The 26130-nt window shown below is 36.0% G+C and overlaps 1 protein-coding gene across 1 annotated transcript; it reads left to right on the top strand.

The window, feature by feature from the left end:
- The first annotated feature begins 542 nt into the window (after positions 1–542).
- Positions 543–24582, top strand: LOC125835454 (RCC1 domain-containing protein RUG3, mitochondrial). Its single transcript, XM_049514581.1, has 6 exons — positions 543–1095; positions 6206–6345; positions 20656–20850; positions 23673–23801; positions 23889–24044; positions 24286–24582. Exons 1-6 carry the CDS (start codon positions 548–550, stop codon positions 24486–24488), a joined length of 1371 nt encoding a protein of 456 aa, XP_049370538.1. The 5' UTR covers positions 543–547; the 3' UTR covers positions 24489–24582.
- Positions 24583–26130: the final 1548 nt, after the last annotated feature.

Raw genomic sequence — 26130 nt, 5'->3', positions numbered from 1 at the left:
CTTACCCATTTTAAGTCGAACACAATCTTCAGTTCAGAAAGAAGAGAGAGTCACGGTCGAAGATGAGGAGGAAGATAAGATAATGGGGGAGAATATTTGTTTTGATAGTCGAATTTTTGGATTTTCTAAGGAAGAAGAAGAAGAGAAGAGAGAACGTTGGGAAAAGAAGAGAATTCTATTTTCTTTTACTTTTTAAAAAAAAAATGGTTTTGATAGAATTATAAAAGTTGAAAAATGAAGATTTTTTTTGTATTTTATGAAAGATTTAAAAGTTTTGAAAATGTTAATTTGGTCTTAATTTTACTTAATTACATTTTAAAATGAATTTGATCCTTTCTTGATCAAAGTATCACACAAAACAAAACCCAAACTTAATGGAGAACTTTCATTTAATTGTCTCAACAGAAAGTGAGGGTGAAAAAGTTTCAAATATGTAGAAAGAGTAGGGGTGAAAGTGCACTTTGCTTCATCAATGGGAGAAGTGAGAGCATTGAGTATAAACTAGAGAAGCTGAGCAACCATTACTCCGCCGTCGAGCCAGACGTTGATGGCATTCTATTACCGCACTCGTCGTGCACTTCCCATTTTCCGGTGGCGGCGTCACCTTTCTTCTTCTTCTTCATCATCATCCAAAGTTCCTCTTCTTTGGGAATCTAAATCCACAGACTCACAACAATCAGTCACTGTCCAACTATATTCGTGGGGACGTGGTGCTTCCGGTCAATTGGGTGGCGGTATTGAAGAAATTAGAATATACCCATCTCCTGTTGCTTCATTTTCTTTGTCTCCCACTTTCCGGTTATCCTCCCCTATTCCTGGTCGTCTTCCTTCTGCTCCTTTGCTGCTGCCGTCTTCATTTAATGAGGGAAAGGTGGACGTTGAAATAGGAATTTCTTGTGGGCTTTTCCATTCAGCTTTATTGGTTGATGGGAATCTGTGGATTTGGGGAAAAGGTGATGGGGGTCGTCTTGGGTTTGGCCATGAGAACCCAGTTTTTGTTCCTACGTTGAATACTCATTTGGACTCGGTTCGAAGTGTTGCTCTTGGTGGGCTTCATTCAGTCGCTCTTAACTCTCTTGGGCAGGTCTTCACTTGGTCAGTACCAATTCCAACCTTGTACTGTGCATTGTTTGCCTTTCCTTATGATAGAAATGAAGAAAGTGATAAATTAACGTATTACTCTGTTTGCTCATTGTTGTTTTTACATGGAGACTTGAAAGGTCTTAATGCTTATGGTTAACAAGATTTCATTGACAGTAACTTTTTTATTTGGTCTTCACTTACTTTCGCTTGTCAATAGGATGAAATGTGGAGGTCCTAAAGGTTGAAAATATTTAAATCTTGACTAAAAGAATATCTGTCTAGTCTTAAATAGTGGCTTCACTTAGTTTTGCTTGGTAAGTCGAAAGGAATGGAGAGAAAGGTTGAACTAATTTTGATGCTGAACCAAAATTTTTTCATTTCTAGTTTCTTACTTTGGCAACAGTCCCTTGTTGCTTGTTATTTAGAACTGTGAATTTAATATGAATGGACACATACAATGCCGCAGAAGAGGGTGTAAACTTTCTTTATCAATGTTTTTTGTGTATATAGCTGTTGTAAGCAGAAAAGAGTGTAAGATTTTCATTGCATAGCTGTATAGTTGTCTTGATAGTGTGTCCTTTACGTAGTTTTTTTTTTTTTGATGACCGAGAAATCCGTCTGTGACTTGCCCTTTGGACCAATCACAACCTTCTAAACTCGCTGGATAATGGGCCCACCCCTCTACCCTTCTCCACTTAAATACCGGGCTTCGCTTTGCATGGTGTGGGGCATGAACCTGCGACCTAAGCCACAAATTCTCCACCTTTTGCCACTCAAGCTAGGCCTTGGGGGACTTTACGTAGTCTTCTCTGGTAAATATAATATTTATGTGGACGTATTAAAGTTTGAATGATCTTTATGCTGAACCAACATATATCTATCCTGTCTATAATCTCTTAGGGGTCATTTGGTAGGTGTATTAGCAAAAATAATGCATGCATTAACTTTGTGTATTAGTAGTCCCTTGTTTGGTATACTTTTTCATGCTATGTATAACAAATGCATTAATTATACACTCTATTGTGTATTGAGGAGTGTATTACTAATACCTAATACCATGGATTTCTAGGTATTAGTAATGCAAAGGGATTTAATACATGTATTAGCATGGTTAAAGATCCAATTACCCCTCAAAATCACTTTTACATCTTTTCCACCATAATTGTGGAGAATATTTTTGTAAATAAATATTCTTATACAATGCATATTATTTTTAATACACTAAACCAAACAATGAATAAAAATAAATGTATGTATAACTAATGCAGTCATAGCTAATACAAACATTACTAATGCAAGTATTACTAATGCACTCTATCGAGCATTATTTTTATACACTCCACCAAACGAACCCTTACTATTTTATCCCTCACTAGGAGCTCCCACCTTTTGTTCCCTTGATGATTCAAACCACAACTTTAGGGTTGGAGGTGGAAGTTGCTTGTCACCCGTGCAATCCCTTCTAGTCATTTTCCAATCTCTTTGTCATGACAATTGTCACTTATTATTGTTATTGTGAACTTAAGATGAATGAACACACAAAATGGTTGCACAAGATAAACATGTGAATTTGTGTATTTACTATCTAAGCACTTCTCATATTTGTTTCAACCTGTAGTCTGAAGACATACCTTTAGATATGTGTAATTGTGAACTGAAGAAAAAGAAGAAAGATTTATGAATGCATATCGGTTTCTGATTATTTATTGTTGTTTTGACCTGGAGCATGGAAAAAGGCCTAATGCGGTAATGCCTATGGTTAACAAGGTTCTCTTGTGTAGTAATCTGTTTGTAGCATGACCTGCATTTAGTTTTGCTAAAAAATTTGAAGTAGTATGGGGTTGAATAAAAAATCCCTATTTTGTCTATGTGGTATGATGGCCTTCACTTAGTTTTACTTTGGCAATAGAAAGGGATGTATAGAAAAGTTGGAGGTAATTATGATGCTGAACCAAAAAATCCATGTTTAGTCTCTATTTTTGGCAACAATTGCTTAATGCTTATCATCATAGTTGTGAATCTAAGATGCTTGAATGCATATATGGCTGCACAAGCGAAGCTGTGAACTTTCTTTATCACAGTTTCATTGTGTATATAGACATCATCACCCCTTTTTGATAGGCTCTGTAAACATCATCAACTTTTGTAGCAAACAGAAAGTGAGGGTACAAAAGTTTCAAATATGTAGAAAGAGTAGGGGTGAATGTGCACGTTGCTTCATTAATGGGAGAACATTGAGTTTGAGTATAAACTAGAGAAGTTGAGCAACCACTACTCCGCCGTCGAGCCAGACGTTGATGGCATTCTATTACCGCACTCGTCGTGCTCTTCCCATTTTCCGGTGGTGGCGTCACCTTTCTTCTTCTTCTTCTTTGGGAATCTAAATTCACCGACTCACAACAATCAGTCACTGTCCAACTATATTCCTGGGGAAGTGGTGCTTCCGGTCAATTGGGTGGCGGTATTGAGGAAATTCGAATATACCCATCTCCTGTTGCTTCATTTTCTTTGTCTCCCACTTTCCGATTATCTTCTCCTATTCTTGGTCATCTTCCTTCTGCTTCTGTGCTGCTGCCGTCTTCATTTAATGAGGGAAAGGTGGACGTTGAAATAGGAATTTCTTGTGGGCTTTTCCATTCAGCTTTATTGGTTGATGGGAATCTATGGATTTGGGGAAAAGGTGATGGGGGTCGTCTTGGGTTTGGCCATGAGAACCCAGTTTTTGTTCCTACTTTGAATACTTATTTGGACTCGGTTCAAAGTGTTGCTCTTGGTGGGCTTCATTCCATCGCTCTTAACTCTCTTGGGCAGGTCATCACTTGGTCAGTACCAATTCCATCCTTGTACTGTGCATTGTTTGCCTTTCCTTATGATAGAAATGAAGAAAGTGATAAATTAACGTATTACTCTGTTTGCTCATTGTTGTTTTTACATGGAGAATTGAAAGGTCTTAATGCTTATGGTTAACAAGATTTCATTGACAGTAACTTTTTTCTATGGTCTTCACTTAGTTTCGCTGGTCAATAGGACGAAATGTGGAGGTCCTAGAGGTTGAAAAGATTTGGGTCTTGACCAAAAGAATATCTGTCTAGTCTTATATAGTGCCTTCACTTGGTTTTGCTTGGTAAGTAGAAAGAAATGGAGAGAAAGTTTGAAATGATTTTGATGCTGAACCGAATTTTTTTCATTTCTAGTCTCTTATTTTGGCAACAGTCTCTTGTTGCTTTTTATTTAGAACTGTGAATTTAATATGAATGGACACATACAATGCCGCAGAAGAGGGTGTAAACTTTCTTCATCACTGTTCTTTTGTGTATATAGCTGTTTTGTAAGCAGAAAAGAGTGTAAGATTTTCATTGCATAGCTGTATAGTTGTCTTGATAGTGTGTCCTTTATGTAGTTTTCTCTGGTAAAGATAATATTTATGTGGGCGTATTAAAGTTTGAATGATCTTTATGCTGAACCAACATATATCTATCCTATCTATAATCTCTTAGGGGTCATTTGGTAGGTGTATTAGCAAAAATAATGCATGCATTAGCTTTGTGTATTAGTAGTCCCTTGTTTGGTATACTTTTTCATGCTATGTATAACAAATGCATTAATTATACACTCTATTGTGTATTGAGGAGTGTATTACTAATACCTAATACCATGGATTTCTAGGTATTAGTAATGCAAAGGGATTTAATACATGTATTAGCATGGTTAAAGATCCAATTACCCCTCAAAATCACTTTTACATCTTTTCCACCATAATTGTGGAGAATATTTTTGTAAATAAATATTCTTATACAATGCATATTATTTTTAATACACTAAACCAAACAATGCATAAAAATAAATCTATGCATAACTAATGCAATCATAACTAATACAAACATTACTAATGCACTCTATTGAGCATTATTTTTAACCAAACAAACCCTTACTTTTTTACCCCTCACTAGGAGCTCCCACCTTTTTGTTGGTGATTCAAACCACAACTTTAGGGTTGGAGGTGGAAGTTGCTTATTACCCAAGCAACCCCTTCTAGTCAGTTTACAATCTCTTTGTCATGACAACTGTCACTTATTATTGTTAGTGTGAACTTAAGATGAATGAACACACAGAATGGTTGCACAAGATAAACATGTGAATTTGTGTATTTACCATCTAGGCACTTCTGATAATTTGTTTCGACTTGTAGTCTAAAGACATACCTTTTGATATGTGTAACTGTGAACTGAAGAAAAAGAAGAAAGATTTATGAATGCATATCGGTTTCAGATTATTTATTGTTGTTTTGACCTGGAGCGTGGAAAAAGGCCTAATGCGGTAATGCCTATGGTTAACAAGGTTTTCTTGTGTAGTAATCACTTTGTAGCATGACCTGCATTTAGTTTTGCTAAAAAATCTGGAGGTACTAAAGTTTTGAAGTAGTATGGGGGCTGAATAAAAAATCCCTATTTTGTCTATGTGGTATGGCCTTCACTTAGTTTTACTTTGGTAATAGAAAGGGATGTATAGAAAATTTGGAGGTAATTCTGATGCTGAACCAAAAAATCCATGTTTAGTCTCTATTTTTGGCAACAATTGCTTATTATCATTGTTGTGAATCTAAGATGCTTGAATGCATATAATGGTTGCACAAGCGAAGCTGTGAACTCTCTTTATCACAGTTTCATTGTGTATATAGACATCATCACCCCTTTTTGATAGGCTCTTTAAACATCATCACCCCTTTTGTGAATGGCACTGTACACATTATTGCCTTTCTGCTAGCAAATAAGGCTATTGGATGAATCAACAGTGGAGTCATGCATTTTCCATTGAAGAGTTTGACATAGAAGTATTCTAATTCCTTTAGTGAAAGAGAGTTTGACATGTTTTTGGATTTTGACATTTTGTTACCTCCTTAGCTTTAGGTTAGGCTACTTGTACTAGTGCTGAAATGTTTTTTTTGCCCTTCTGTACTAGAGCTAACTGGTTACACCTTTTGTAACTTGGCATCTTCCTGATGCCCATTCAATGATAATCTTTGACCTTATCACAAAAATAGTTTGAATGACTTGGTGAAATCCAAATCAGTAGTTTTGTTCATTGTAACTTGATTCTTTTATGGAAAAAATGAAGTTTTCAGGGGTTACGGTGGCTTTGGCGCTCTTGGTCATAAAGTTTATCATAGAGAGCTGGTCCCTAGATTAGTTGAGGGCTCTTGGGATGCAGAAATATGCCATGTTGCAACCAGTGGGACTCATACAGCTGCTATAACAAAATCAGGTAGGATATTCAAACACTTTCAGGTTTCACACGTCACCAGCTAGAGAAAATGTGGGTATGTGCTTTCCTTTATGATCGATAGCTATAATTTTTGGATTGTTTGATTTAAATATTTACTTCTATTTAGCTGATTCATCATTAGTAGTTATAATTGGATTACTGATTTGACAATAAAGTCGCTTCTTTCATTTTGAACTCCATCTTACTCTATCAATCTGGAGTTATCCAGATGCTAGTTATTGCCTTTCCTAGGTAGAAAATCTTCATTTGGCAAACAATTCTTCTAGATGAAGCTTTGTACTGGACCTTTCAGAAGGAAAGCGTGCCCAAGAAAAGTGGTGGTAGTAAATTGGAATATTTATCATCCATCCATCATAGAGTAATACCCCTATCCCATTTTATTTGACATACTTTTCTTTTTAGTCTGTCCCAAAAAGAATGACATCATATTTAGAAACAATTTAACTTTAAACTTCCCATTTTACCTTTAAAATGAGATAATTTATAGTCACACAAATGTGTATGACTTGTTTTAGACCGTAAATTTCAAGAGTCTTTCATTTGTAAACTCCTACCTAGTCAAACACCGTCACATAAAATGGGATGGAGGGAGTATAGTTTTTATAGTAATCTTGAAATTGGTTCCCAACAAGAAACTCGGTGGATACTGTTTGCACCTCTACTTAAATACTAGACTTGGCTCACCAACCAATATTCAAACACGTAATCACACATCTTGGTTGTACCACCTTTACCATTGGACCAAAGCCCCGGGGACATCACCAAGTAAAGTAACTTGCAGTCAACTTCCTTGAAAGGGCTTCTCAGAATGAAAAGATGCAGAAAATATAGCCACAATGGTTGGCCGAATCTATTTATATATTTTTTTAAGAATTAGTACTATTGTATTTCTCAGCATTAAGGAATGTTAGCCACCTCCAAAAATTTACAAGTTAGTAAGGTTAGACTCTAAGCTTTATAGAGCACCTAAAAAGTCTACCAGCTCATCTACTTCCTCTATACTGTTTCCTTTACACCAAAAAAATAGACACTAAGAATTTCCATTTCACATCATGAATGGACTTGATTTTGTCTGTAAAACATCTCCCATTTCTGTCTTCCCACTGCCCCCTATATACATGAGGGTATTATCCTCCACCTTTTTTTCTGGCTCTTGCTTCCTCCTCTTCTCATCCAGCAACTCATTAAATCAGCAGTATGCTCAGGCATTGTTGGACATCGTCCATTCAGTCTTTGTGAGACTAAAGAATTGGTTCCATAGTTGTGCAGTGAACTTGCAATGCAAAAAAAGATGGTTATTTGTCTCCCTAGTTTCATTGCATGGAAAGCATCTAGTCACCACTACTCTTCCTTTTTTTTTTTTTTGTCACACTTCATGAGTAAGACAAACTCTCATTGCCAAGTGCCAACAATAACAAAACTTTAGTACTTTACGTCCTTCATTGTCTTGACCACTTGAACTTGAACCTTTAAGATAAAACCAAAAGTTAAAATACTACTTTTAAAATGAAAAAAGATATAATCAAATAAATAACGTATTGAACCTCACCACTACTAAATACTTGAAAATTGCAATCATAGATCAACAATGCAAGAGTTTTGTCCACTATTTGCCATCTCTAAAAATATAAATCAAATATGTCATACAACACAATAAGTATTTTATTTTTTGCGAAAACAAACAAAAAATATGAAGTCATACCAAGTTCAATTTTCTCAAGAAACTCCAAATTTTTTTCAACACAATTAGGATTAGTCTCTTGTCTAAGCCAATCTTGGACACAATTAAGACATTGCACACATTTGGGAGTCAATGAACTTCCAAATGGATCAAGAATACAACCACCGGTGCTAAATGCACATTCCAATGCCACACTCGACATAGAAATAGTCAATACATCTCGAGTCAACTATGAAAGTATAGGAAACCTAGGAGAATTAACTTCCCACCAAATTAAGATATCAAAATTCTCAGGTTCAGGCTCTTGGTCTTTGGTCTTCAGTAAGGTATCTTTCCAACTCAGATTTAGTGCCTAAATTTTCAGAATCTTCATTTTGTTTCATCATGTAAAACTTAGTTCTCAAATTTTGAGAAAGACCACAAGTAGATGAATCAGATGAAGATGAGTGATGCTTAGAACCTTTTGAATACTTACTTACATAGACAACAAGCAATTTCTTCAAGTAAGTTTTTGTTTCTTTATTTATTATCTTACCCTTTTCTTCCCCAAGTAATTCTTCAAGAGCAAAACTAACGTACACAAACTTATACGAGGACCCAACACAGAATCAATAAAAAACATTTATTCATATTTTCAGGAGTACCCCAATATGTCTTAACTTTTCTTTCATCCCCACAACCATTTTACGCAAATCAACATTATCACTTGTCATACACGCTTACAAATATGCATCAAGCTCATATAATATCCTCAAATTGAACATTACAAGTAACATTGTGAACCTGAATTTTTCAATGTGAGCTCATAAAATTTTTCAAGAAACTTTGTGGCATTCCTAACCTTCACCCAATCATCATTTTGGATTGAACCTTCAATACTTCCATCTTACTTCCATCTTCACAAACATCAGTAGCAAGATAAGAATTAAAGTTACTATCATAAAGATCAAACCTCTCAAAGGCCTTCCCAAACTTTTCTGACGTGTCCAACATCAAATAGGTGGAATTCCACCTAGCAGACACATCTAAAGATAACATTTTATCACATTCTATCTTTTGCATTTCTACACATTTCAAAAAGTTTTTTGTCCTTGCAGAAGATGATCTAACATATTTCACCATTTGCCTTGCTCGTTTGATAGAAGGACGAATTTCTTTCGGACCATCTTGCACAATTAGATTAAGTATGTGAGCCATATATTTCACGTGGAGATGCTTACCATTAATCATATTAGTTTCTCACATATCTAACTTTTTAGACAATTCTGTAACTGCGACATTATTTGAAGAAGCATTCATTATTAACAATAACATGTGAAGACGTTGTCCAAATTCCAATCAAGTAAACAATTACTAATAGACTCTACCAAATGCTCACCTTTATGGCTAGTGATAAAACAAAAATTCAATATTCTTTTACGAAGCACCCAATTCCTGTCAATAAAGTGAGCAGTCAAACACATGTGTTTGACTGCAAATAATTAATTATATGTGTTTGACAGCTCACTTTATTGATAGGAATTGGGTGCTTCATAAAAGAATATTAACTTTTTGTCCTATCACTAGTCATAAAGGCGAGCATTTGGTAGAGTCTATTAGTAATTGTTTACTTGATTGGAACTTGGACAATGTCTTCATTGTTATTGTAGATAATACTTCTTCAATAATGTCGCAGTTACAGAGTTGTCTAGAAAGTTAGATATGTGGGAAACTAATATGATGAATGGTAAGCATCTCCACATGAGATGTATGACTCACATACTTAATCTAATTGTGCAAGATGGTTTGAAAGAAATTGGTTCTTCTATCAAACGGGTAACACAAATGGTGAAATATGTTAGATCATCTTCTCCAAGGACAAAAAAAATCTTGAAATGCAAAAGATAGAATGTGATAAAATGTTATTTTTAGATGTGCCTACTAGGTGGAATTCTACCTATTTGATGTTGCGGAAAAGTTTGAGTAGGCCTTTGAGAGGTTTGATCTTTATGATGGTAACTTTAATTCCGATCTTGCTACTGATTTTGTGAAGATGTTAGTATTGCAGGTTCAATCCAAAATGATGATTAAGTTGATGTGAGGAATATCACATAGTTTCTTGAAAAATTTTATGAGCTCACATTGAAAGTTTTAGGTTCATAGTATGTTACTTGTAATGTTCATTTTGAGGATATATGTGAGCTTGATGCATATTTGAAAGAGTGTATGACAAGTGATGATGTTGATTTGCGTGAAGTGGGGATGAAAGAAAAGTTTAAGACTTATTGGGGTACTCCTGAAAAGATGAACAAAATGCTTTTTATTGCTTCTGTGTTAGATCCTCGTAATAAGTTTGTGTACGTTAGTTTTGCTCTTGAAGAATTACTTGGGGAAGAAAAGAGAAAAATAGTAAAGAAACTTACTTGAAGGAATTGTTTGCGGTCTGTGTAAGTAACTATTCAAAAGGTTCTAAGAATCAATCATCTATTTGTGGTCTTTCTCAAAATTTAGAACTAAGTTTTACATGAAGAAACAAAAGAAAGATTCTGAAAGTTGAGGCACTAAATCTGAGCTAGAAAGATACCTTGTTGAAAAGCCTGAATCTGAGGATTTTGATATCTTAATTTGGTGAAAAGTTCTACTAAGTTTCTTATACTTTCACAGTTGGCTTGAGATGTATGGATTATTCCTATGTCGAATGTGCATTTAGCACCCGTGGTCGTATTCTTGATCCATTTAGAAGTTCATGGACTCCCAAATGTGTGCAATGTCTCTTATTTGTGTCCAAGGTTGACTTAGACAAGAGACTAATCCTATTTGTGTTGAAGAAAATTGGAGTTTCTTGAGAAAATTGAACTTTGTATTTTTTGTTTGTTTTCGAAAAAAATAAAATCCTTAGTGTTGTATGACATATTTGATTTTATTATTTTTAGAGATGACAAATAGTGGAAGAAGCTCTTGCATTGTTGATGTATGATTGTAATTCTCAAGTATTTAGTAGTGGTGAGTTCAATAAGATATTTATTTGATTATATTTTTTTCTAATCTTAAAAGTAGTATTCTAACTTTTGGTTTTACCTTAAAAGTTCAAGTGGTCAAGACAATGAAGAAGGGCGTAAAGTACTAAAGTTTTGTTATTGTTGGCAGTGGTCTCATGGAAGAAACTACATTGTTGGTGGAAAATTTGGTGTGATTTGGCCATTGCGCTTGAGTTTTGTTTTTGTCAAAATATTAATGTTTTGAAGTTGATATGTGGTGAATAATTGAAGTGCATTGTTACTTGTTAGTTTAATGAGTGAAGAACTCATGAATGCACATGTGGTGCATTGTTGTGTGATGACATGGTCATTTGTGTTTGTGAAGTTTTGTTAAAATTGTTAGTGCCTTTTTGGTGTTCACAAGGCCAGACTACTAGGGGACCAAACGTGGTGTTTGGTACAACAAATTCAAAAACCAAAATGAACTATTGAATGTCCACCCTTAACCAGCTCCCCCCCCCCCCCCCCCCTCCAAAAAAAAAAAAAACCTGAAGTAAATACAATTATCTATGATAAATAAAAGGCTTAAACAAAGAAAAACATAAAAGAGTAAATAAGTCTCCGGTGGTCGAATACCACCAGAGAAGGTATCCAAAAGTTCGACTTTAGATGACTACCTCGTAAAATGTGCCTGAGAGCATTTCAAAACTTAATGTGGCAATTTATATTTATCCTTAGCTTTTTATTTCTGCCACCTACCTCCAAAGAAGAGAACAAAAAGAGAGAATTAAATTATCATTATTTTATGCATTTACTAAATCATTATGCTATACATGTACGTATCTCTTCTATCCAATAGAGATAAAAATTGAAACAAAAGGGGAAAAAATTATGTTTCATGGATATTACCCCATAAGGTTTCTGTAGAAGAGAGCTGAGAGAGAAATAAAGTTTTCATTCGAGGAACTTACAATTATTTTGCTTTACATTGCCCATCCATATTCTTTAACACTTTGTCTATTGTTACATAATAATAATTTTAAAAAATAAACGGAGATGTGATTGTAATAATTTGGAAAAGGAAAAGGTCTTCCTTGAATAGAAGGAGAAGACGATAGTTGTATAGAAGGCTTTTCTTAAGCTAGGGGTGGCAAACGGTTGTGTCAGGTCGAAAATGAATAAAATATCCGACCCACTCATGATTGATACAGATAAAAAATGGGTTAACCATTGGATAATATGTATATCCATATTCTTCATTAAAAAAATGGATGTTCATTTTATCCATTGCTCTAAAATAATACATGAGTTTTTTTCCTTCTCTCTCTTCATATTATCCATTGCTTCTTAAATAATACATGAGTTTTTTTTCTTCTCTTTTTTTTTTTTCCTTTATGGTTCTTAGCTTTTGTTTCTATTTAATTTAGGTACTTTTCATTGAGATTCTTCATGGAGGATAGTGGTTTTCAGTACCTATGAAAATGTAATGTTTTCAAATAAATCAAAATCTCATATGTTGTACTTCTTTTAACCAAATTTGACTAGGAGAATGAAATAAATAAATTTATTCAAAATATTAAAAAATATAGCAAACTAAATCTTAGTTTTATCCATAAAAAAAGGGAAACATTGGTGTAGAAGAAATAAGTACTCTCAGATTACAGTAAATTCACAATAAACAAATACAATTGAAAACATAAAAAGGAGGGCTTACTCATATAGGTTTAAGGGGTCGTTTGGTAGTTGGTTAGAGTTACTCAAGCATTAGTAATACAAAGATTAGTTGTAAGAAAATCTATGTATTATTTTATACAGGGATTAGTTGTTCCATCTTCTATCCTGTATAAAATAATGCATAGATTTCCTCATAACTTTTACATATATTAGTTATGCGGGTTTCCAAGTTGCAACTCAAACATTGTATTAGTTGTGTTGAATTTTATACTACATAGCAAAATAATGCTACCAAACATTGTACTCCCTCCGTCCCAATTTTTTGTGGCACCATCTGACTTGACACAAAGTTTAAGAAAGCAAGGAGACTTTTGAAATCTGTGGTCTAAATCTATTCTTAAACATTTGTGTGTCTATAAAATCATTTCATTAAGGGTAAAATGAAACTTTTCAAGTTAATTCTTTTTGTGAGAAATATAGGAGAAAAATATTATTGAATTGTTATGTCTACATTATTACATAGAAACCCTATTTATAGACACTATAATACAATCCTTTACCAAGTAGGAAACTATATATTATTCCTATTCTAAGTAGGATTGTATATATTTATTTCTATTCTAACACTCCCCCTCAAGTTGGTGTATACAAGTCATATGTACCTATCTTGTTACAAATGTAATTAATACGAGTACCAATGAGAGACTTGGTGAGATATCTGCAAGTTGATCGCTCAACTTCACAAAATTGACATTTAATCTCAATATGCTTAGTTTTCTCATGAAATACTAGATCTGATGCATGATGTCAGTCAATCTCAATGTGCTTGGTCTTTTAATGAAATATTGAATTTGATGCATGATGCCGATAAAACACAAAGTGATAAAATTACGGTGTTGAACTTCCTAAACCAAGCTTGCTAAGACTGTTTCAGACCAAAAAGTGACTTATGTAATTGATATACAAGGTTGGTATACTCCCCCTGAGCAACAAAATTAGGTGGTTGCTCCATATAGACTTCTTCAGAATGCATGATCGCCAGAAAGTGCTTAAAATCGGAACATGCTAATGTGTCGGAGTATTAGATTTGATGGCTGAAAGTGGTCACGATCTGAGAAATAAAATTACATGGGCAGAGTCGGAATGATGACACGACCCTACTAAGAAAGAGAATTATATGGGTAGGGTCAGAATGATGGCATGACCCTATTGGAAAATAGAAATTATACAGATTAGAGTCAGATTGACGACACGACCCTACTGAAAAAGAGAAATTATATGGGTAGAGTCGGAATGATGGAACGACCCTACACAAATAAGTAGTCACCGAAAAAAAACAGTGCTACGTAAATCAGATATGAAAAAAGTAGTCACCGAAAAGATGGCACAGTGCTACACAAATTAAATATGAAAGGTAGTCATCGGAGAGATGGCACGGTGCTACATAAATTAGATATAAGAAAGTAGCCACCGTAATGATGATGTGGTGCTATACAAATTAGATTGAGAAAATAGTTACCTGAAACATACACGACGACCCAACTTTTGCTAATATAATCATTGATCAGACGGGCGGCATATATGGGTAATATCCGCCTGCTAGCAGCAAAAGTTCTTTGGTTTTTTTTTTTTGAAATAGGTAACTTTGTATTAACACAAAAGACCTCATCAAGAAATTGATGAGGAGGGATTTACAAACCCCCAAGGGGTGCCATCATTCTCAAATCCAAAACCAAATTTTCTAAAATTTACAATTGTCCTATAAACTCCACTAAACTATCTACTTCCCCCACTAAATCTTGCTTACACCAAAAAAACAAAAGACTAAGGCATCTCATCTTGATCGTCTGGGAACTGCTAGTCCTCCCTTCAAAGCACCTTCCATTCCTTTCTTTCCATAGTGTCCACCAAATGCAAACAGGTACATTTTTCCACCAATCTCCCTTTGATCCTCTCTTTCCAATTCCTTGCCAGCGTGTTAGTACCTCAAAAGTGGTTCTGGGCATTGTCCAATTAACCCCGAGTATACAAATGAACATGTTCCACAGATCTGTAGCCATCCTGCAGTGCAAAAATAAATGGCCATTTTCTTCAGCCTCTTGTTCACACATAAAGCACCTTGAGCAGATCTGTATACCTCTTCTTTGTACACTTCGTGTGTTAGACAAGCTGTTCTAATTACCAACCAAGTGAAGCAAGCAACTTTTAGAGGGATCTTAATCTTCCATATTAATTTCCAAGGCCAAGATGTTGTCAAAGAGTGGTTGGTGTTTCTTTCCCAGTAACAAGACTTTACTGTAAAAACTCCCCTACTATGCAATTTCCAAACTGGTTTGTCGGACTCTGCATTGATGCCAAGGAACAGGTTCAAGGCCTGGAGTAAGTCTGCTACTCTTTCAACCTCCCAATCATTTAGAGCCCTTCTAAAACATAAGGTTCCAGCCTTGAGGACTCCACATCTGCGCTATAGTGTCATTCGGTTGTAGGCTGATAATGTACAAGTCAGGAAAGAGTATCCTCATTTTCACATCGCCTAACCAGATATCATTCCAGAAACTGATCTTCAGGCCATTCCCCACTCTGAAAGTCACCTGCGCATTGAAGTCAGTCCACATTCTCCTAATAGTTTTCCATACTGAGCACCCAAAAGTACCATTCACCTCTTCAGTTATCCAATTACTCTCTAGGCCACATTTCTCAGCTATGAACCTCCTCCATAATGCTGTATCTTCGCAACAGAATCTCCACAACCATTTTTGCAGCAAACTAGTGTTCTGAATACTTAAATTCTTAATGCCCAGACCTCCTTGTGCTTTGCTCATTATCACCTCTTCCCATTTAACCAAGTTGTATCCTTGCTTCTCTTTGTTCCCTTGCCAGAGGAACACCCTTCTCAACTTGTTGAGTTTCTTTCCAATACTTTTTGGTAGTGGAAAAAGACTTAGCATATAAGTTGGGAGGGCATCCAGAACTGATTTTATGAGAGTCACTCTACCTCCCAGAGATAAAATATTGACTCTTCTACTTTGTCAGCTTCCTTTCATTTCTCTCCAAAACTTCACTCCATACTTCCAATTCTTTGTTCTTGGCTCCCAAGGGCATCCCCAAATATTTGGTGGGAAGAAAGGCCACTTGGCAGCCCAAGTTGTCGGCTAGGCCTTGCATATTATTGACTTGATTAACTGGGAACAGGGAACTCTTCTGCCAGTTCACATGTAGACCTGAAATGGCTTCAAATATGGTTAGTATTGCCCTCAGATGCCTAATTTGCGACACTTCTGCACCACAGAACACAAGAGAATCATCTGCATACAGTAGATGTGTAATCTCCATGTTATTAACTATGTTAGTATATGCACCAAAGCCTCTTATCCACCCCAATTCATTAGCCTTTCTAACCATGTAGTTGAGTCCCTCCATTGCTAGAAGGAATAAGAAAGGGGACATGGGATCTCCTTGTCTCAGTCCCCTTTGTGATTGAAAGAAACCTTCTGGACTCCCATTTATAATGATTGAGAATTTCACTGTTGACACACAAAACTTGATCCAATTCACCCATTTCCTCCCAAACCCCATGTCACTCAGAACTTTAAATAGGTAGTTCCAATTTACATGGTCGTATGTCTTCTCTATGTCCAATTTGCATAGAATACCTGGTATCTTTTGCTTTACCCTGGAGTCGACCAACTCATTAGACAATAAAGAAGCATCCATTATCTGTCTATCCTTCAAAAAAGCCATTTGATGCTTGTTAATCAGTCTCCCCATAACTGTTTTCATTCTGTCGGTGATCAACTTAGCGATGATTTTGTACATTCCACCAATCAGACTTATTGGCCTAAAATCCTTGAGTTCCTCTGCTCCATGCTTCTTAGGGATTAATGCCACAAAGGTGGCATTCAAGGATCTTTCAAACACTTCATTCTGGTGGAAGTTATGAATTGTTTGCATCACATCATCCTTTATGATCTCCCAGCACTCCTTGAAGAAACACATAGTGAAATCATCTGGGCCAAGGGCTTTATCCCCATCACACAATTTGAGAATGTGTACCACTTCCTCTACTGAGAATGGTCTCTGCATCCATTCTTGCTCCTCTTGACTTATTCTGGGGCAGTTCGTCATCACAAAAGGTGGCCTCCAGCTTTCTGATTCAGTGTATAGCTTCTTATAGAATTCTGTTATATGCTCTTTGATTTCTTTCGGTTCTTTACTCTCCTCCCCGCTAATAACCAGTCTATCGATGGTGTTGTATCTCCTATGTGTTGTTGCCACTCTTTGAAAGAACTTGGTATTATTATCTCCCTGCTTTAGCCATAATACTCTGGATTTCTGTCTCCACCTGGACTCTTCATTCTTTGCTAACTCTTCTAGCTCAACTAGGATCGTTGCTCTAATAATCATCTCATCCTCTGTCAGCATTCTGTCATTTTGAATCAAATCTATCTCAGCTAGCTCATTTAGTAACTTGTTTTTCTTGTTGATGAGTTCCCCAAAAGTTACACCGCTCCATTCTTTGAGTTTCTGCTTTAGCATCTTTAATTTCATGCTAAGTTTGAAGTCTGGGCATCCTTCCACAACAAAACCATTCCACCAGTCCTGAATTAAATCTTTGAAACCCTCAACATTAGTCCACTAATTTTCAAATTTGAAGTAAGGCTTCCTTTATTCCCAGTCACCACATTGTAGCATAATGGGGCTGTGGTCAGATATAACTCTAGGCATAATTTGTCGTCTAATGTTTCTGAATTGTTCTTCCCACTCAGTTGAGTAGAGAAACCTATCCAGCCTAGCAACACTTTGATGGTTAGGCCCTCTGAACCAAGTGAAATTCCCACCCTTTAGACAAGGGTCATGTAACTCCATATCCTCTATCCACCTCGAGAAATCAGTCATTACATTGGTTATTCTCCTGCATCCTCTTCTTTCGGCCATTGTTCTAACAGTGTTGAAGTTCCCATAGGTAACCCACGGACCTCCACTTAGCTCCCTAACCGCAACAATTTCTTCCCAGCATTCTAATTTTTCAGTTCTAGTGTGTGGAGCATACACACCAGTGAGAAACCAGCAAAACCCATCTTGGACAGCTTCGAATTTGTATGTAATTGAGAATTTGCCTTCCTCTACACTACTGCCCACCCAAATTCTTGAATCCCACATTATCAGGACCCCCCCGCTGCTGCCATTGGCTTCGATATACCCACACCTCATCCATCTGCTAGCCCACAATTGCTTGGCAATCCTGTCTACATCCTTGCTGATTTTTGTCTCCTGAAAGCAGTAAACATCAGCTCTCCATTTAAGTAGAGAGCTCTAAACCAGATTCCTTGTTGAAATCTTGTTAATCCCCCTAACATTCCATGATAATATATTTACTTTCATTTGAGAAATAGTGGCTGGACTTTCCCTCTGTTCCTTACACCTTCAACTTCCTCATTCAAATCTGACTGCAAATTCTTCAACTCATTCTTGCCAATTCCTCTGTGTCGAGGAGTTGCTGCTTCACTATTTTCCCCTTTCTTCTCCATCCCCCTTTTTCTTTCATCGATCTTCATCAGTAATGTATGTGTTTCTCCCCTAAAACCTTCAAACGCCATTCTGTAAGTTCTGCTAAGTTCCAAAATATGTGAACTCACCCAATTGGATGCTTCAACCTCTGCATCTGTCTGGTCTCCAGGGCTTTGTATGGATACCGGCTCAACATCATGAATCTGCTGAATTTGCCAGCCTTGTACTCCTGAATTCTCCCCAACATCCTTAGGTTGGTCGATCTCCTTTGCTTTATTGCGAGTTGGTTCAATAGCCTCTTCCATCTGGTTAATCGACTCTCCGAAATTTTGATTTGCAGAGCTGTTGATGTTCTCTACCATCTTCGCTTTTTCCATTTTGTTGTACGCATGTAGGAACTGAGACGCTAGTTCCTTGATGTCCTTTAACCCATCGAGAAAACTCCCTTGCTTATCACATATTACGTCAAGTTTTTTATTTAAAAGACCCCCTTTTTTAGTTTGCTCTGGCCCAAACCTTTGAATTGGTCTTTGTTTTGAGTTGGACTCCCCCCGGCCCACTCCTTTATTTATTTTCAAAATCTGCCCATGCTCTTCTGTCAAAACACGTGATTCACCTGCGGTGTTTGTTGCTTTTTGACTTTGCAGGAGGTTCTCGTCTTTACCCAATGGTTTTCCGCCTCGTATCCGCTGGGTAATGACTTCAGTGTTCCGGTCTTCTCCGGCGACCACCCTTACCGGTGATTCGGTCCAAATTTGCATCGTATAGCATATTTCACCCCCGTCGATGGTCACCTCTTTGGGTATGTCTGCTCCATCTCCTTTGATTCTGATTCTTGCCCACTTGAGATGATTTCTCAATTGGGTTTCCTCTTTTGTCTCTACCCACCCTCCGCAAAAATCTCCGATAGCCTTGAAAATTTTCTGGGACTAGAATTGCAAAGGTAACCCTAAAATTCTTACCCAGGTCGAGCTTTCTGTACCCCTCCCGCATCTCGTACCTATTCTCTACCAAGATCGTAGAGGCTCTGATACCATGTGAGTAATACAGGAGAAAAATATTATTGAATTGTTGTGTGTCTACATTACGTAGAAACCCTATTTATAGGCACTATAATACAATCCTTTACCAAGTAGGAAACTATATATTATTCCTATTCCTATTTTAAGTAGGATTGTGTATTACCTATTTCTATTCTAACACTTCCCAATTATAGAAAGGTGTAATTTTTTTCTGGAACAGACTATAAAGGAAAGTATGCCACATAAATTGGTATAGGGGGATATTACTAAGAGTTTATATAATGTTAGTGTAAATGGCTTTTTGTACTATCAAGTTATTCAAAGAATATTTACTGGTAAGCCTTTACTTTAGAATGAGAAATTTGGATCTTAACAAATAAAATATACTACTTGCCCACTTTATCCAAAAAAAAAAAGAATATACTACTTGCCTAGTTTTGAATGATGTGATTATCTCGTTAAAAAACATAAAATAATACCCTTAGTTTACTTTTATTTTTCCCTTTGTGTGTAAAAGAGGGTGTAAAAGATGCAAGTTGTGAGCTGAGTAATAATTTTCGATGGATAGTATGGGCTGACTCATATTTGACCCACTTTTGAAATGATCGGATATTCAACCCATTTAAAATGGGTTGGTTTGGGCGGAGCGGATAGCCGTAAATTTTCACCATTTTGCCACCCTTACATCTTATACTTTTTGATGCAAAGTAGCCAATGGTATTTTTAGTTTGATAATTTGTGCTTTTGAGTGTCCCACCTAATGCATGCCTAGGTTGTTGAATCCATTGCTTTACTGGTAGAAATAATGTTTTTTTTAAAAGGAGTTTGTCATGATATGAATGTAGAGGATGGGTGGTTCTTCACTACACTGTTCCATTTGTATGATACTATCACTATTTGGACAAAAATTCTTTTTCCTTGAATTTTAATTTTTAAACTTTTCGTATTAATGCGTAAAATTGAAATTAATTTGTTTTATGTAGTTTACTAAATGAAAATGTAAGTTTTACTTTGAAAGTTTGAAGAAAATATCCAGATTCACACAAAAAATTTGATGCTTTTAGTTCGTACTTAGATTCTCATCATTCGACAACCCATTTTGGAAAGGAGGTCAGAGGTTTTGTGCTTGAAGCATTCCCTCCCTCTTTTGTGTGGTGGTGCGTATATGGGAGGTGTACTAGAAACTGGCTTGAAGCTCTCACCTTACCAACAAACCGATAGTTGATAGCTGTTGGTCATGTCTACCATCAAATCGCTCCAATGAAGATTAATAGTAGTTGACATGGGAATGTGTGTGTCTACAGCTTATTGAGGGAGTATGTTGTGAAGTACTTGCTGTTCTAATTATTTCCTATCTTTTACCCGATAAAATTTGGATGTGAAGTAGAAATTAGTGCTGATTCTTTTCCTTTAACTTGGAGTTTATATTTTTTCTTGATGTCAATAGGTGAACTTTATACTTGGGGACGAGATGAAGGGGATGGTCGATTGGGCCTTGGTCCAGGTCGAGGCCCAAATGAAGCAGGTGGTCTTAGCATCCCTTTAAAAGTAAAATCACTTCCTACAAGCGTAGCTGCTGTTTCATGTGGTGGGTTTTTTACAATGGCACTTTCAGAAGAGGGAGAGCTTTGGAATTGGGGAGGTAAGATTCTATCGCTTTTTTGATGCTCTTCCCTTATGATGATGTCAATTTGTTGAAAGGAAGGGTGGTTTGTTCCAGTTGACACCATTATTTGTGTTTGATCCTTATCAAAAAAATTAGAAGGAAGGTCGCATGCTTTTCTTTTATCATAGTTGAGTGCTGAAGCGTAATGATGACTTCAAGTGGAGGCAAAATATGGCTTGGATGTTGTCTTGATATCATAATCCTAGTATTACACTCACCCGTTCCTTCTGGATTAGTCGAGCATCTTGATGTCTCACATGTCAAGCTAACCTAGAAATTTCACTTCCCAAGCTGATGCAATTCTGTTCATGAATTACAGTCATCTGATAACAAATTGCATGGATCTGTTCCTTTCTTTTCCCTCAATGGTAGGTTGCAAAAGGGTCAACTAATGTTGCATGGACAGTGTATGTCTTTTGTGAGACACTCAACGTTTGTTAGTGGGTCATTTCTAAACTGAAGGACATATCATTGAACATGTACACATTTTAAATAGTGTTTGTTCTTGTCGATGAATGTATACGACTTCCAATTAGCAAATGAATAACCTAACTCCAATTACATATTTTTTGTGTGTATACACACAAATACTAATTTGTGGGCACATACATTACACATGTATCTTGTGTCAATCGGTCCCAAACTTTTTAAAATAACATAAATGTTATGGAAAATAGCTATTTAGTCCTTGCCTTACTGTATTATTCCTATTTTAGTCCCTATAATATCTTATTAAGCACATTTGACCTTTGATCAAGTAATGTGTCTGTTTTTAGTCCTTTTACTAACGGAGCCAAAATACCATAAAGAACTGATAACTCTACGAAGGGCAATTCGGTATTTTCAAGATAAAATTCTCCAAGTCAAAACAGAAGAGAACTTTGTTTCTACCGTTCTAGTTTGGATCATCCACTGTACAAAGAATCTTTTTTTTTTTTGCCTTCGCTGCATAATTCTTCAATTGAAGACCAATTTTTTTGAAGTTCGCTAGTTAGTTATCCTTGTGATGGTCTTCACAATTGGATACGGACAAAATCTAGGTACAGTGAAATTGGAAGCATTTGCAGCAGTGTCTTGTGGGCTACGGTTCTCGACTTATCCACCCTCTTCTATATTTTCACAATCTTCATAAGTTACTATTAGATTAGCGTAACTAAATTATAACTTGTGATCATTCTAGGATCTTGCACAATTATTTTGAGGAATGAAACAGGTTTCACATTAATGAAGAAGTATCAAAAGAGAAATCCGAGAAAAAGAAGTGCTGGACTCGAAACAAAGCTTAAAATTGGGAAAACTGATAATGGACTTCGAATATTGGAGCAAAATACACCCACCCCAGCCATGAACTGCGCCCTGATTAAAAACATGTACGATTTGATTAAATATAAGCTTCGAAAATAACAAATTTGCAGTCAATTGTGTGCATTTTGTTTTGGTTTTCAACTTATTGTGTGTAGTTACTGACAACTAATCCACCAAAATAATACAAGAAGAATTCTTAGATCGCAATGAAAATTTAAATACCTGAATTGGCTTTTAAAAAATAATACAATAACACAGGGACTAAAATAGCTATATTCCCTAAATGTTATTATCATAACATGCATGATATATTAAACGAAAGTAGGAAAGAGAGAGTTCTCGAAAAATGTACCTCCTGCTTACTGGAATTTAAACCACAACATTTCCGTTACAATGCTGTGGCTTTGGAAGATCAAGATCCCTCCAAAACTCTCTTGTTTTACCTGGTTAGTGGTTAGGAAAGCATGCCTAACACATGAAAAACTACAAAGAAGTGGTTTTCAAATTTGCTCAAGATGTCTACTATGTGGATTAGATGTGGAGACACATGGCCACCTTTTCATCCATTGCAAGACAACTGCAAATCTGTGGTACATGCTCCTTTGTATTTTAGGTCTCCCAGTTGGGTCTTGTCTAAAACTACCTTTGAGTTACTCAACAACTGGAAAGGTATGGGTAGAAGAAATGGGGAGGGGAATCGGTGGCAGCTGATCCCAGCCTGCATATGGTGGATAGTTTGAAAACTTTTTGAAGACACAAGCAACCCAACCCACAAACTTAGGATGAGTTCCCTTAGTCTATTGTATTTTTGGTGTAAATAGGATTTCTTATATGTTATGTTACCTTTATAAAAAAAAGAATATATGTTTCGTATTGTACAACAATGTTAAACGAATTTTATTTGATTAAAGTTATTTGTCCAATAGCATTTTAGTTTGAGCCTTCCACTTATAAAATGTATGTATGTATTTATTTCAGATCATCTGTTGCTCTTAAATCCAGCAAGTTCAGCACCCCAGCATAATAATAAACCAGACCCATAATAATGAACAAGACCTAGAAACAAACTTGATGAATCATCAAATTGTGCTCCCAGGGCTTTGATCTGGTGGTAATAGTGAACATGTGATATGTAGGCTAGGCATACGTCACAACCCTACCATAGTTAAAAGCTTGGTATTTAAATGGAGAAGGGTAGAGGGGTGAACCTATAATCTGCCGAGTTTCAAACCTTGTGCCCTTGGCTCCGGGGATTTCCCCATTATAAATAAATAAGTAATGAGTCTTGTACTTCTATTTTGATACAGGTAAGGATAATATCAAGTCTCATGCTAAGTTATAGAATAGATAGAGTTTGACTTTATCTGGTATAGGACTGAACATTCCAGTATTGTTCTTTTTCATCTACTTTCTTGGGTGTACTTTGAACACTTATCGTCTATTATGTGACCTTTCTTTCGATCAATAACATTTCTGGTCTCTTCTTTTCTCAGCCAATTCAAACTATGAGCTTGGAAGAGGTGACAAATTAGGTGGTTGGAAACCACAACCAGTTCCAAGCCTTAAAGGTGTTCGTGTTATTCAGATAGCTAGTGGGGGATATCATTCTCTAGCTTTGACTGGTAGCTTACACTGAAACTACTTTATGTCACATGCATATCTATCTATGTATCTGAAATACTTATATTAGAAGTATCCTTTACTCTCAGATAAAGGAGAAGTGCTTTCATGGGGTCATGGAGGCCATGGTCAACTGGGTAATTCTTCTCTTCAAAACCAGAAAGTCCCTATCCAAGTTGAGGCTTTGGCCCACGAGAAAGTCATCTATATATCTTGTGGAGGTTCATCGTCGGCAGCTATAACAGGTAAAACATGTCACAATCTGTTTGGTTAGATGCATTACACAAGGATTAGTGCAGAAATTATCATCCATTAAGTCGAAGCTATGAATAAAGGACTTAAAAGAATTGTTCTCATCCAATTGTTCCCATTTTCCATCGCTGCTTTAGAGACCTGTTGATTAATAAGCCATGACCTGTGCTGTATGATTTTTGGCTTATTGTACAAAGGATGAAATGCACTAATAATTAATTTTGCTGGTGACAGATGGTGGGAAACTATACATGTGGGGCTATGCAAAAGATTGTCAACTGGGTGTTCCGGGATTGCCGGAGAAACAGTCAACTCCTATTGAAGTCAAGTTTCTTATGGAGGATGATGGACTTGGATACCATAACGTGCTTTCAGTAGCCATCGGTGCTTCTCATGCCATGTGCTTGGTTTCCAGGTCAGGTCACTTAAAGTGTTGAAAAAGGATCACTCTGGTTGTATAATGACTCAATAGCAATGAAGCAGTTTTCTGCAGCTTTTTATCTGGTAAAATACCAGGTTAAATTTAGAGTTTAGTCCATTTGGGATGATTATTGTTCCAGGAACTTTGTTTTCACCTTACAAGAGATCTCCACAGTTTTGAGTTTTTTTCTTGACTTAGGTACTCTGAAATAAATGAATGTTGAGATGCTTATTAATCTCCAAAGTAGCGGCTAGGATTAGGGCACAGTACGTGTGTGCCTTTCACAGGCTTATCATTGTCATATAGGTTTGTGACAAAGCAGCTTTTGAGCTCTGAATGTTGTAAAGAAATAACCAAGGCTCTTCCTAGGAAATGTTTAGCATCATCTTGATTAGGTCTCTTGATGATCAGTTTCCTTGACATGTTGATGCTAGTTTTGTAAGTGGTGAACCTGAAAGACAGAAGAGAATTCCTGTTAAGTTTTCAACATTTGTTTGTATAAATGCTATTTGAGTTACTATCTGCAAAAGCTCATTTTGATGATTCACTTTTACTTGGTTCCTGTTATCATTGATTTAAACTGTTTTTAGTAGTTTGCTCAGAGGAATACTTTCAAAAATTTGATGATGGAACATTGGTGATCTGCCATTGGTATTTATGTTTCAGAATTTGGCCCTTCGATAGTCAGGTCATCTAACCATTTTTCAGAGTGAAAATTCATTATTTTTTTTGGTGAGCTGTTGCAGAGTTGAGGTCTGCAGCAACCAAACCTATTCTATAGTTGTGGAGAAACACACACTTCACACTAAGGTTCAGGACTAAACTGGGGAACTCCTTTTACCAATGAGATCAAAATGCCTTCATCAAGCTGACGCCTCATATGAACTTGTCATGTTTTATTTTGTTGCAGAATGATATTTCAGCACACTAAAAAATTAGGGATTTGGGCTTAGAGGTGTCTGGCAAAATTTGATCGGATCAAAATGATGGTTTATTGATACGGGCCGTAATGAGCGAAAAATATGGGTCATGACTTTAATTCTGACTAAATATTAATTACTTTGTTTGTTCATTAGAATTTTTTAGTATCTGATAATAACTTTTTTATTATGACTATATGACATCAAGAAGAAATAGATGATTTTGAAAATATTATGACAAGATTTCTAATAGGTTAATTTGGAGTATATATCAAGTCAATTTTTGATGGGTCAAGATAGACTGAGTTGATAAACGGGCATAAACTTGAACAAATTGTATTTGCATGAAAAAAAATTCACATCACATGTATTTAAAACTCTATATTACAGGCCATAAATATACTATGAATTGAATTATTTAAATATAAATTTTGCATCTCATGAGTTTCTTCAATTGAATGTACATTGCTTTCACCAAGAACACCATATTATATTGCATCCATAGCCCTGTCTTTCAGAATTATGGATAAGGGATACTTGTTGAAGAAATTCGAGATACATCTGGTTATATATATATATATATCGTTTATAAAGTATTTAACTTCCACTTCTTCAATTATGGTATCTACTCTTGGGTTAATATACAACCACATTTTTTTTTTTTAATAAATTGCATCCATGAATGGATGTGCATTTTATTTCTTCCAGCAAAAACTTACATATTGATGCACCATTGAG

This window comes from Solanum verrucosum, unplaced genomic scaffold, assembly GCF_900185275.1.
Source record: "Solanum verrucosum unplaced genomic scaffold, falcon-dt-bn FXZP01000040.1, whole genome shotgun sequence".
NCBI classification, from domain to species: Eukaryota; Viridiplantae; Streptophyta; class Magnoliopsida; order Solanales; family Solanaceae; genus Solanum; species Solanum verrucosum.
Note: the sequence above shows the minus strand (reverse complement) of the source record. Positions and strands in the feature narration are given on the sequence as shown.